Here is a 13,895-nt window from a genome sequence, read left to right on the forward strand (position 1 = left end):
GTCTACTTATGTGTGTTTCTTTGTGCTTTCAAGACGGCCATAACCAGAAAGAGCGAGAGTAATATAGTTGGCGGCGTGTGAAACACTCAGACATGGAGCATTAACTTGAACCTGAACAGAAAGCCACAAGTTAGTGATGGCCCCTTTTCCGTTGGTTTGTCTTTTCTTTTTTTGATTGAGTTGTTGAAGGTGTGCTGAAAAGTGCAATGCAAATAAATGTGAGCCTGGAAGTCTGCTAAAATTCTGCCTGCCTCTCGAGTCTTCGTCCACATCCTTACACACCAGGGATCTACAGTGGTGCCATGACCCTGATCCTGGTAAACTCAGATGCCGCCTTGGAGGCCTTCCCAATCTGCGGGATCATAAAGTTCCTCACCAGCCTCCACCAAACCCAACACCAAGTGTTTCTCGACCTGCACAACAAGCAGCAGGCTGAGAGCCGGTGAGCACTCCAGAAGCTACTGCAGCCCTCCACTGTGTCCCCTGCCACTGTGCCACACCAAACACTCACCAAGATGGCATCCACTGATGATCCAGAGGCCTTCTTGGAGCTTTTCCTGTGTGCTGCAGCTGTGTGGGAATGGGATGGGCTATCGGGGAAGCCCAGCTGGCCGTATCCATGCAACTGGAGTATCCATCCATGAAGCATCATGAGGGTGTTCCTGCAGTGTGTCGGCCGAACACCAGAGGAGCAACATTTCTGGATGCTGCAGCTTCCCAAGGTGTGCCACCTCTTCCTCCCTACTCCTCCCCTGGTCCCAGCTCCTTGGAACCCGGAACTGCCAGGACCCTGAAACTCCTTCTCCCCCTTTCTTCTTTGATGACTTCCCCAGCTCCCTCTTTCTCCACACAGGTAGAAACTACAGCACTCACAAGGTGGAGAAGCCAGGCATTTTCAGGATCAGTGTTCCCTCATGGAAGCAAGAAGACTGATCCAGATCCCTGACATGCCTCAGGCTTCTACCGGTTGAGCAAGAACACACTGCATGTCAGTGAGTATACAAGGGAGTACACGTCAAGCCTTGGTGGACTCAAGGTGTAACCAGTCCACCGTCCATCAAAGCCCGATTGAATGTGGGGCATTGGGAAACACATGATTGGTGAAGGTGAGGTATGTGCACAGGGATGTTCATAATTATCCACTGTGCCTGTCATTCTTAAATTTCGGGGCCAAAAGCACAGAGTAGAAGCAGTGATTATTCCTCACCTCACCTGTCCACTAATTCCTGGGCCAAATTGGCCAGGATTTCAAGCATCAGTAAGAGAAATGTTTGTGGATGGGTCCTGAAGGAGAAGGCAAGATGTGGAATGAGCGTAGCATTGTTCATTTACCCAAACACAAAAAAAATGTGGCTCGGGATGAACTCAAGGCTATGCTCTACTTGGGAGTAATCAAAGAATACCACAGTGATTGGAGCAACCCTGTGGTCTCAGTGCCCAAGGCCAATGGGTTGGTCCATTATTGTGTGGACTTTAGAACAGTAACTGCGGTGTCTAAATTTGATGCATACCGAATGCCACGCATTGATGAATGGCACTGATGATCAGTTATGCACAGCTCTCTTTTATTCAACACTGAATTTAATCAAAGGATACTGCCAAATTCCCTTGACTCCAATATCTTGAGAAAAAAAATTACCTTTTCCACTCTGTTTGGGTTATACCAATTTGTCATGCTTCCATTTGGTTTGTTTGGAACACCAGCAATATTTCAATGTCTCATGGACAGAATACTCAACCTGCACAATGCATATGCCACTGCTTATTTAGATGACATGATCACTTGCAGTAATGATTGGCAGCGGCATGTACAACATCTGAGAGCTGTCCTGAGATCCTTAAGAGGAGAGGGACTCACAGTAAATCCAAAGAAGTGTGCAAAGGGATGGGTGAAAGTACAGTATCTGGGCTTCCACTTGGGCCATGGGAAGGTGTGTCACCAGATTGATGACAGCAGAGATTGCTGCCTGCCCGAGGTCAAAGACAAAAAATGGGATGAGGCAGTTGCTGGGACTGGCTATATCACAGGTTTGTGCCTAATTTTTTTCAGATATCACCAGCCTGCTGACTGACCTCATTTAAAAGGGAGTGACTGATCCAGTCCAGTGAGCAGAGCCATGTGACTGGGCTTTTTGCCAGGTTAAAGTGGTTTTGTGTGAGGGTCTACTGTTGAATTCTCCTAACTTTTGTCTCCTTTTTGGGCAGAAGCACCCCATACTGTACTTTAACCGGAAGCTCTCAGTAAGGGAGACCAAGAATAGCACGATATTGAAGGAGTGTCTGGCCATCAAGTGGGCGGTCCTCAATCTCAGGTACTACCAACCAGGGCACCTCATTACCCTTTGTTCCGATCACACTCCGCTCCAATGGCTCCACTGCATGAAGGATGCCAATGCAAAGATAGCTTGTTGGTATCTGGCACTTCAGCCATTCAAATTTGAGTTGGTCCACAGGCCAGGGGCACAGATGGTGCAGGCAGGTTACCTCTACCGCCATAAAGCATGCCATCTCACGGCTTATTGCTTTATTACATGGCTACTGATGTACACTATAAACAGGTGCCTGATTTGGGAAAGCCAATGGTGTTTTAAAACATAGTTTACTTAGTCAGTCATATAAAATAGAAGATAGAGAGCTTGCCAGAAAAGTCCAATAACCTCTGGTTTAAGAGTTGAATAAAGTTATGTTCAAATTGCTGTTTGTTGCAATGTTTTGTGAATGAACAATGACTTCTTTTTCCATTTTTTCAGTGTTTTTCAGTGTTTCCAGGGCACAGTGGTATGGACATGAATACAAATACAGCAGTAAACAGATACAGCCAATGGTATTGTGTCACCCCTTAGTGTAAATAATAAAACCGCAAAGAAGCTGCCCTGTGTAAGGAAGGTATTTGCATTACATTACACCAATCATTACATCAATCACTGCACCACATCGGTGTAGGTTTTTGACCTGTTTAATAGACATAGAAGCATCCAGTGTGCTTTGCATCATCTCTTGCTGTCAGTAGGCATGAAAAAGGAAATGAGTTCTATTTCAGTGGTTCAGTTCAAAAAGACAATAACCTAACACACTCGAGGTTTTAGGTATACAGAGGTTTTTAAACAAAAAATTAGCTTTAAGACCAAATAAATATTGCATATCGCTACGTATGGACCTTACCATTTGCAGAGCACTTTTTATTCCAGAGGTAGTCAAACGTACGGCCTAGATCTCTGGCATATTTCTCTTCATACCACACCAAGAGCTCCTGTCCTGGATTAATGGGTCGACAGCAACGGTACAGAATCTCCCCTCGATACTGATATGCCATAAGATTTTGCTCTCCATCATTACGAGCACAATTCACATACCTAAGAGTTTGAAGTAAAGTGGTAGAAAGGGGATCAAAGAAAAAATACCCAGATGTCAGAGATACAGACTAAGAGAAAGCAAGGAATGCATTCTTCCAACAAATAAGGAATTGGAAAGACTTAAAGACTAAATAAAGACCCAACAACTGATGTATTCCTCACCTCATCCAGTTAGCATGCATCTCTCTCTTGGCATCTATGTATTCTTCACACTGGCTACCCATATGTATCTGCAAAAAATGGCACATTTACATTTTATCCATTAAATCAACACATGAGCATATGATTACATGATCAATATCCACTTCTACAACGTTTCTAACGTAGCACATTGTGGCCTTGAAAAGTCGCTGACGAATGTTCTGGCTATGTGGTGCTTGTGATAAATATTATTCTAGTCTGGCTGGTGTCTTTAATTTCTCTTGATATGTTTAATAATGAGGTAACTGCATGCTGTGCTAGCAGCAAGTTATATCACAACTTTGCACTAAACTTTATTTTGCTCAGTTCTCTAATTCTAGTGGCACCACCATGAAGAGCATTACATTTAGATATACAGTGGCCCCAAAAAGTATTTGCAGAAAAAGAGGTTGCTGAAGCAAAAGATGAGGCATGGGATGAGTTTGAAGAGACAATGCAAAAACGATTTTTAAAATTTTCAAAAATGTTCTGGTAAACCATTCAGCACATCAGGAGGGGAGACAAGATCATTCACAATCTTTGCTAAGAAAGTGAGGAGAAGGGGTGACCTCCACTGGGGATATTGTTAAGCAATGGAAGGAACTTTGAGAAACTCCATAACTCAGTGGGCATGCCCTACCTTCAGGAGGGAGTTTTGTCATCCATTTCAGGGCTGAAGTTACTATGGTGGTTAGAAATTGTCAAAGTGGCAAAGCTGTTGGAATGGATGAGATCTGGCTAGAGGTGTTAAAGGCACACTGGACAGGGTTGGAATTGTGTGATTAACATGACTCTTCAATGTTGCATGGTGATATGTGGGGCAGCGCTTTTGACTAGCAAACTGAAACAGTGGGACCTATTTTTTAAAAAGGGCACCTAAGGGTGTGTTACAATTATAGGGAAATCATTCAAGATTCAAGATTCAAGATTCAAAGAACTTTATTAATCCCAGGGGGAAATTGCTTCTCAATGTCCTAGAAAAAGACCATGACAGAGGTCTGGAGAGGAGACACAAGTCTGATAGGTCAACCCCTGTCAATTGTCCAACTATAGGCCAATATCAAACCTTCCCTTTATCTCCAAGATCCTAGAAAAGGTTGTAGCACTTCAGTTATGATTTAAGCGCTGGTTAAAATGGTAAATGACCTACAACAGGCCTCTGATCAGGTTTGTGTCTCCCTGCTTGTGTTGCTTGACTTTAGAGCAGGTTTTGATACAATTGATCATGTTATTCTCCTCCACAGACTAGGAAATAGGTTGTAGGAGTTAACGGAACGGCCCTTTCCTGGCTCAGGTCTTATTTGACTGATCGTTATCAGTTTGTAGATGTAAATGGTAACTTTTCTGCGCATACTCTTTTTTTATATATGCTACCTCTGGGCAAAATTATTTGTAAACATGGTACTAGCTTCCACTGTTATGCTAATGACACACAGTTGTATGTTTTAGCAAAGCCAAATTAGAAACACCAGCTTAATAAAGCTAAGGAATGTGTAAAGGACACTGGATGCTTTACACACAAAAGCATCTTAATTCTGACAAGACAGAAGTACTTGTACTAGGACCACATGCAGCTAGAAGTAAACTTTCTGATTACATAATAACTCTGGATGGCTTTTCTGCTTCATCATGTGCAGCAGTAAAAGACCTTGGTGTGATTATTGACTCCAGTATTTCATTTGAAGCTTATGTAGATTATGTAAATAACGCATTGATTATAAAATTCTATTACTGATCTATACAGAACTGAATGGTCTCACGCTGCAGTACCTGAGCGAACTTATTGTCATTTATGATCCGCCACGCCTACTTAGATCAAAAGTTGCAGGCTATTTTTTGGTATCTTGAATAGTGCGTGCTACAGCTGGGGGTAGAGCTTTCTCTTACAAAGCCCCACAGTTATGGAACAGCCTTCCACTTAGTGTTCGGGGATCAGACACAGTCTCAGTGTTTAAGTCTCGGCTGAAAACATATTTGTTTAGTCAAGCCTTTTGTGAATAGTTTTTTCTTAGGTACAGGGGCAGGTCTGGAGGGTTTCACAGGCATAGAGTGTTGTGGTGAACTGGGATGTTTGGACGCTGTCGCCCCCCCACTCTCACACGTTCACTCAGGTTTGTCGACGGTGAAGTGGCTGCTGCTTTATGTCCCAGGGTGCCCTCATGTCTGTGTTAGCTTCTGGCTCTCCCTTTTAGTTATGCTGTCACAGCTAGTCTTGCCGGAGTCCCTGCTTGCACTCTGCATGCAAAGTACATTGTCCTTAACCATTAGAGGACAAAAGCTTACCTAACAATCTCTCCCTCTCTCTCCCTCTGTCTCTCTCCCTCTGTCCCTCTCCCTCTGTCCCTCTCCCTCTGTCCCTCTCCCTCTGTCCCTCTCCCTCTGTCCCTCTCCCTCTGTCCCTCTGTGCCTGATCCATCCTGATGCCCTACTTCTGGTTGGAGTTCTCATCGATTGGAGATCGCTCGCTGATGCTGCTGGGGATGGTGCCACCTTGAGAGATGGCTTTGGACTGCAGTTCATATGGGCAGTTGTACTGTGATGGCTTGGGACTGCGATTGCTGTTGTGGCTTTGGGGCTGCGGTTGCCGCGAGCAGTTTTGTACTCAGGTCTCCATCAGTGGATAGGTTCAACAAAACAGACTTCATATGAAAACTGTAATGAATTTCCTGGTTACACAACTGCACTATTTGTCCACAGTTATAGAAGGGAATTATTTCTAATTGCACTATCCCCCACCCAATCACCCAAATGAGGATGGATTCCCTTTTGAGTCTAGTTCCTCTCAAGATTTCTTCCTCATATCATCCCAGGGAGTTTTTCTCTTGCCACTGTGGCTTGCTCATTAAGGATAAAGTCTCATATTTACAATGTATTTACTTCTGTAAAGCTTCTTTGTGACAGTGTCCATCGTTAAAGCATTTTACAAATAAAATTGAATTGAATTGAATAGGTGAACCTAAGATTCAGGAGAAACTATGGTGGTTCCACCCAGGCCATGGAATGGTGGATCAATTCTTTACTCTTGCACAACTTCATGAGGGGTTATAGGAGTGTGCTAATCTAGTTTTGTGTATGTTTTGTGAATTTTGAAGCCTATGATCATGTGACTCAACATTTGCTGCAAGAGTTTGAGGTACCTGGGTCTCAAATTTATGTGATGAGAGACTGCTGATGAGAGGTTGCTGGGCTGTAGCACCTTTCTTGCCTGGCTGACCATAAACTTCACACTCACACTACTGAGGGGAAGTTTCAGTCTGTTTTTCTTCCTATAAAGGCAAAACTGCTTAAACATCTGGGAAGGCCCAGCCACCTGCAATGTTACTGGCTAATCTTCCTTCCAAAGCTCTCAACAGTTGTCAGAAAGATCCAGTTATGATCCCCTTTTCAAGCTAGTGGCCCTCAAGTGATGCCGGACATTTGTAAACAATCCTTCTCACTGTAGAATGGTGAATTTCAAATTGTTTGGATATGGCCTTTATAACCATTCCCAGATTGATGAGCGGCAACAATTGCTTCTCTGAGGTCATGGCTGATGTTCTTTCTTCTTGGCATGATGTAGACACACACCTGAGTGCTGCAAAAAGTTCTGCTTTTTTAGAGTTAGTCACACTTCTTGATGATTTACTAATCTTGTGCATTTCATTAGTAACACCTGGCTGCTAATTACTCTCTTAATGATTGTGGAAGTAGGAAGGGTGTACTTATTTTTTTCCCCACCTGGTTTCTGAATGTTGGTTTACTTTCTGGGAAAAATGACTACATATTGAAATTTGTTGACTTTTTGTTTGTTTTCACCTGAGGTTGTTTGTTTGTTTATAGAAGTTGGTGAGGACTTGTTTAGCCCCTGATAAATAAAAACATAGAATTGAAGGAGGGTGTACTTTCTTTTTCCCATGACTGTATACACATGAGAACAAAGAAAATCAAATTTATCAAAATTCTGGCTGTATTTAGTAAGGTTGATCTAGCCCATTTACCACGGCACTGAGGTGGAACTGTCTTTTTAGTGTAAAGCTTAAACAATTACACTTCTTAATTTATTCAGTTTCCTGTAGTTCTTTTAACCAAGTCAGTCAGTAAAATTTTGTCTGGTTTTTGAGTGCTAGTAAGTTTGAGGCAGCTGAAAGTGAGTTTAAAGTGTCTCTACTTATCATTGGCAACAAGAAACTGAAAGATTTGAATTAACATTTATCCTGTAGTGAGAACAAAAAAAGTAGGAAGGCAACATTATCCCAAACACAATTAAATGTTTAATATTTATAGTAAATGAATAATATCTTACCACCCAAGAGTATCCACTGTTCATAGCTTCCTCTCTGTCTACTAGCTCTCCCTGGTAGGGTCCGAAATGTGCACCAACTGGAACAGTCTCCCCTTTATTAAACACTCCCAGGCCTGCATCAGGAATACTGGACTTCTGAATCTCTAGTCCAGGAGGAAGAGTTTGTCTGGCTCGGTCAGTGACCCCCATGGGAACAGCAGTATCAGGGATGAAGAGCGCCGGACCGTGGACCTCACACTTTTTAAAGAAGAAGGACTGGCAAACTTCGCAATCTGGAAAGAGAGAAAAAAAATTCCCCTTTTTAACCTGCTGTAAAGGGAATGGGCGGGGCTAACCTGCTGTAAAGAGAATGGGCGGGGCTAACCTGCTGTAAAGAGAATGGGCGGGGCTAACCTGCTATAAAGTAAACAGGAGGAGCTAACCTGCTGTAAAGGGAACGGGCGGGGCTAAGCTGCTGTAAAGAGAATGGGCGGGGCTAACCTGCTGTAAAGGGAACGGGCGGGGCTAAGCTGCTGTAAAGGGAATGGGCGGGGCTAACCTGCTGTAAAGGGAATGGGCGGGGCGAACCTGCTGTAAAGAGAATGGGCGGGGCTAACCTGCTGTAAAGGGAATGGGCGGGGCTAACCTGCTGTAAAGGGAATGGGCGGGGCTAACCTGCTGTAAAGAGAATGGGTGGGGCTAACCCGCTGTAAAGGGAATGGGCGGGGCTAACCTGCTGTAAAGAGAATGGGCGGGGCTAACCTGGGTGACCAGGAGGACTGGGGACTAAGTAGAAACTTTAAAACTTTTACAAGGTTTACAAACTCTCTTAAATTCTTAGTGGCTGCTCCACTTTTCCCCAGCCGAGAGACCAAATATAAAGCTGCCAGTTCACACTTTACCAAAAACTAAACTGCTGAATAAATAATCAGAGACAGAGACTCAGACCCAAGTGACTCCCTTTTGGACTTTTAGTGCACTACAGGGAGAATAATCAGTGAGAGTGTTACTGAGCTCCAGACTGGACTCTAAAGTGCCCTGAGGTCTTACAGAGGAAGTCTTTATCATCAGCTTCTTCCTCTTTAATGGAGATAAATTCAGGTGTGCTGGTAAGGCCGTTTCCATGGTTACTGATGCTCAGCTCCAGGGTCTCCTCTTTCATCACACTGCCTTCTTTCCCTCCATTAGTCTCTGTTTTCATGGCCTCAGACAGCTAAAGATCAAACAACAACGACACTTATTCAGCAAACAACATCCACATTGTTTATAAAGCTGTTTATACCAGTATAGACTCTAGTTTGTTAATATGAAATCAGTTTTAAATTTTTAACTCCTCAGTAAATATCATTAAGCTACGAGTGATTAGCAAGACAGCTTGCAGGCTATCAGTGAATTAAGGCAGTAAAAGACAGAAAACTGGTCAAACTTTAACATTACGTTATTGATTTCTCACACAAATCATCATTAAGCTTTACCTGTGAGCGAGCAGAATCAGGAGCCGAAGACTTCCTGGAAGAGTGCTGTCTGTCTCCAGCTGAACTCATAGTGTTTTACTGCCTTGACCTAGAAAAAGATCATCTATACATGACAATGGACCATAATGGGTAACTTTTTTCATCAGACGAGGAATTTTCTATTTCTATACGAGATGTATTTCTTACATGAACATTTAGAAATTACGGTATGAAGTTCATTTTGTGTTTTTTTACTGTTAAATTGAGAAAACAATACGTTTGCTAGTAAATGGATTATCGAGGGGTTAATGTAAGTAACGTGTTCAGTAACAGTGAGAGGGTAAAAATGTGACTGTCCTGCTTATACTGAGGCGTGACGTACAGTCCCTGTGTCACAGAAACGATAAGGTCCAATCACGTTTCATCTTTAACAGAGATGGTCCAGTTTATTGTGCACAGCGTAATCTGATGCAGGAACACTGTCTGTGTTTAAATGTAAAGTCTGTATGAATTCATTCCGAGTGAAGATTCCCAATTAACTGTTTATGTGTACCCTAAACTGAACAGTCTGTAAACGATGTTTATTTATATACATGTTATATAATACAAATCAAAGATATCCACGTACCGGGAGCAAGATTTAGTGCCAACGAGTTTTAAATTATTTTATTCTTAGTGAAACATCATCAAAATATGATTATTAACCAGACAGTGAGAAGAAGAGTTTATGACTGAAATGAAGTTGCTCAGGATTTAATATTTACCCAAGATTTGGGAACAAGGATGCTCTGGTGGTTTAAAAATAGTATAAAATTCACATAATATAATTTCCAATCTACTTTTCTTTTCCTCCAGTAGCTACTCCACCAGCTCTCGCCTCCATATCTCTGTGTTATAGTGTAGCTATCTGGCTACAGAAATGGGAAAATGCATGATCTCAATTTGTTAACCCTGTTTCTCACCATAGCAGCTGGTAGCCAATAAACCAGCAGCTGTGGGGATGATGCATTTTTCCTGTTCCCCAAAATGGAACTAATTATAGAGAAGTTATTCCTCTGTGACTGCAGTCATGAAACATTTGGAGCATTACGAGAAAATTCTGACCAAATGTATCGTATATTTAATAATCCTATTTAAGCACATGTAGAGATTGCCTTTAACATGAAACTGCACAGTAAAATTTTCCCACAGTGGATGCAAATACTGAAGGCCTTGCTCCTTCAGAGGGTAGTAAAGATTTTTTAAGCACTGTGGGGGAAAAGAAAAAGAAAAAAAAAAAAAAAAAAAAAAAAAAAAACTCAACAAATATGATCTATATTTTGTGCAAGCATATAAAGCATATAAATCATACCAACATACGTATAATCCCATTAACACACATACAGTTTTCATTCTGAATTGAAGAGAAACTGGTACAGTAAATGTTCCCCAAAATGGACAAGGTGATAGTACAGGCCTTCCTAATACATAGCAATGTGGATTTTCTAAAGTATTATAGTATAGAAATTTTTAATAATAGCTGATCAATTGTTACCTTTATGTAATAATCATATTTAAGAACATATAGCGTTATGTTTGCATTTAATACAAAGCTATACAGTAATACACTCCGATAATACATATATAGATACAGGAGGCCTTCCTCTTTCAGAAGATTTTGGAGATTTTTAAGCATTATGGAAATATTTTGGCAAGCACTTTACAAAACTTTACCTTGTATAATAATCGGACAAAGCTGTTATCACATGTAAAGAGGAAATGATACAGTGAAAATTCCCCAAATTGTAGGTCCTGATAGCCTTCCCTTTTCAGAATCTTATGAAAATTCTGAAGCATTATGGGCAAAATTCTGAAGAATAGATAATAAAATTGAATCCACATGTAATATTGATGGATTTGATGGATTTGAATACATTAGAAGCTCATATATATATATATATACACACACACATACATACATACATATATATATATATATATATATATATATATATATATATATATATATATATATAAAACCAAACGGTAGTGTATATTTTGAAGTATATTAAAATAAACTGTACTTTATGTATTACGTCAGTATTGTGGGAGTTGTTCTGTAAAATGGCACTATAGCAATTAACTTGCTTTTACATCTAGAAGTGGATCATTTAAAGAATCCAGTCCAAGTTATAATGAAATGTTTTAGCGTAATTTGTGTACAAGCTCAGAAGTGACCGCAAACACACAGCTCTTACAAATGCACTGTTACCACACTCTCTCTCTCTGCTTTTGGAGAAATTAGTGCTATCAGGTACCATAACGTTGTGTAAGCATTAATGAGCCAAAGCATTAGGACCACTTGCAGATGAAGCAAATAACGTTGATTATCTGGTAACAACGGCATATGTCGAAGGTCTGGAATATATTAGACGGTAAGTGAACAGTGCTTGTAGTTGAAGCGCTGGATGCAGGAGAAATGGGCATGCATGAATACTTGAGCAACTTTAACAAGGGCCAAATTGTTATAGCCAGACGACTGGGTTAGAGCATCTCTGAAATGGCAAAGCTTGTGGGGTGAGTTCCGGTCAGCAGAGGTGAGTACCAACCCTCAGGGTCCGAGAAGGGACAAACAGTGAACCAGGAACAAGGTGTTGGGCAACCAAGGCTCCTCGCTGTCTGAGGACAACAAACGGAGAGAAGGGCTACTGTGGCACAGTCACAGAAAATTTTAATGACGGTTACAGGAGGAAGATGTCACAACACACAATGCATCGCACTCTGCTCCATATGGGGCTGCGTTGCTACAAACCCTTCATGCTAACCCCTGTCCACCATCGAAAGCACCTACAACAGGCACACGAGTGTCGGAACTGGACCGTGGGACGATGGAAGACAAGCCTGTGGAGGAAGTGTGATGTTCTGCTGGGAAACCCTGAGTCCAGGCATTCATGTCGCGTCAGTTTGACACATTCCGCCTGCCTACACATCGCTGTGGACCGGGTTCACCCTTTCATGGCAGTGGTATTCCCCGAGGGCAGTGGCCCTTTTCAGCAGGATAATGTGCTCTGAAACACATTCGGACTCATCTATCAAGCTGAAAATGAACTGATATTTTGTAATTATGCTTATGAGCATTTACGCAAGTAATTTGGTATTCATGGAAATTCCGTAAATTTGGAAAAACATTTGTATCCTACTCATGCTCCTGAGTGTGTGTAAATTTCTGCATAAGACTAACTAATGGTAAGCTGGACTGATCGACTTCAGATCATATAATCTCTATGGATTACTGCACTCCTCACGGAGGATTTAGTGCTCACTTATTATTATGATTATTATTATTAAATTACTTTTATTATTATTAAATATTTTTACTGGCATAAAAGTGAGTCAAAATAACTTCCACTTCTGGTTTTTCAGCCTTTACCCTGATCACTCATTTCGTGCTCCCAGCTGGCCGTGCATATTACCTTTTATGGAGTTTTGTGGGCGTCACTAAATGCAAATGAGCTGTGCCATGTATGCACTTGGTAATTTACAGGTGATTCGGCATACACATTCAACAAGGAAGAAAATCAGCGTTTCTGAAACTTCTGTGAATCCAGCAAAAAAAATAAAAAATAAAAATTCAGTTTACGCAAACATTTACACACAACATTACCAAAAGATTGATAAATGAGGCCCAATGATGAACATGATGAAGAGTTCAGGGTGTTGCCCTGGCCACCAAATTCCCCAGATCTTAATCCTATCGAGCATCTGTGGGATGTGCTGGAACAACAAGCCTGATCCCCGGAGGCTCCACTTCGCAACTTTCAGGACTTAAGGATCTGTTGCTGATGTCTTGGTGCCAGATATCACAGCACACCTTCAGAGGTTCTGCAGAGTCCAAGCCTCAGCGGGTCCGAGCGGAAAACCGACAGCACCTTAGGCAGGTGTTCATAATGTTTTGGCTCAGCGGTGAATATGCGCAAGAGCCACACAGCTTCAGTTAAACTTACCTCAGGGTTTAAAGCAGAAAGGAGTTTTAAATCCTCACAGTAACGCGCTTTTCATTTCAGATCAAATTTAAGTGTAAGTGTAAACTCTACTAGAAATATTTTAATGCGGTTAGTTCGGGCAGGTAAACAGATGCTCAGGAGAGAAAAGCTTTTCTTCTTCAGTGTTTGCTGGAGGTTGGAGACGCCGCTAGCGGGCGCGTTACCGCCGCCACCTGGACTGGAGTGGAGTTTCAGCGTGGAATAGAATGTGCCGTAATAAAAATACAGTAGGTCACATATAAAGCAGTGAACCATTATACTTTTAAAATCAGTTTTTCAATATTCTGAGTCTCGGGTAAGTTATTAGAATGGAAAGAGCAGAACAGTCTCTACGCATTATCTGTAACTCCCAGTGATATCCATACACGTGGCCCTGCTGGCAATTTAAGCAAAGCATTATCATAAACAGTAAAATGAGGCTTATTAGATATCATTACATATGAATGTAGGATGGTTATTATTAAATTATAGATTAAACTCATTGATAAGCTTGTAGACAGCGTTATAATTATATGGGAAAAATGTAGTTTTGTTGCATCATGCTTATAGGTTTTAATGAACCCGGGGACAGTTTTGCTTTGAAACAAGTTTAACCTGTTAGCTGCCACGCCCCTTTTTGAGCATA

General features: G+C 41.6%; 1 protein-coding gene across 1 annotated transcript in view; it reads right to left on the minus strand.

Annotated features, from left to right (window-relative positions):
* The window catches only part of LOC113528725 (zinc finger protein 345), a 34,191-nt gene extending 20,720 nt beyond the window's left edge, over positions 1-13,471 (minus strand). The window contains exons 1-6 of the mRNA XM_026917405.3: positions 13,232-13,471; positions 9,270-9,357; positions 8,845-9,007; positions 7,816-8,087; positions 3,516-3,583; positions 3,163-3,353 (exon numbers count right to left, since the gene is read on the minus strand). Coding sequence (XP_026773206.2) covers positions 3,163-3,353; positions 3,516-3,583; positions 7,816-8,087; positions 8,845-9,007; positions 9,270-9,338 — 763 coding nt within the window. The 5' untranslated portion in view covers positions 9,339-9,357; positions 13,232-13,471. The remainder of the gene's footprint in view (positions 1-3,162; positions 3,354-3,515; positions 3,584-7,815; positions 8,088-8,844; positions 9,008-9,269; positions 9,358-13,231) is intronic.
* Between the last annotated feature and the right edge of the window lie 424 nt (positions 13,472-13,895).

This window comes from Pangasianodon hypophthalmus, chromosome 30 (assembly GCF_027358585.1).
Source record: "Pangasianodon hypophthalmus isolate fPanHyp1 chromosome 30, fPanHyp1.pri, whole genome shotgun sequence".
Taxonomy (NCBI): Eukaryota; Metazoa; Chordata; class Actinopteri; order Siluriformes; family Pangasiidae; genus Pangasianodon; species Pangasianodon hypophthalmus.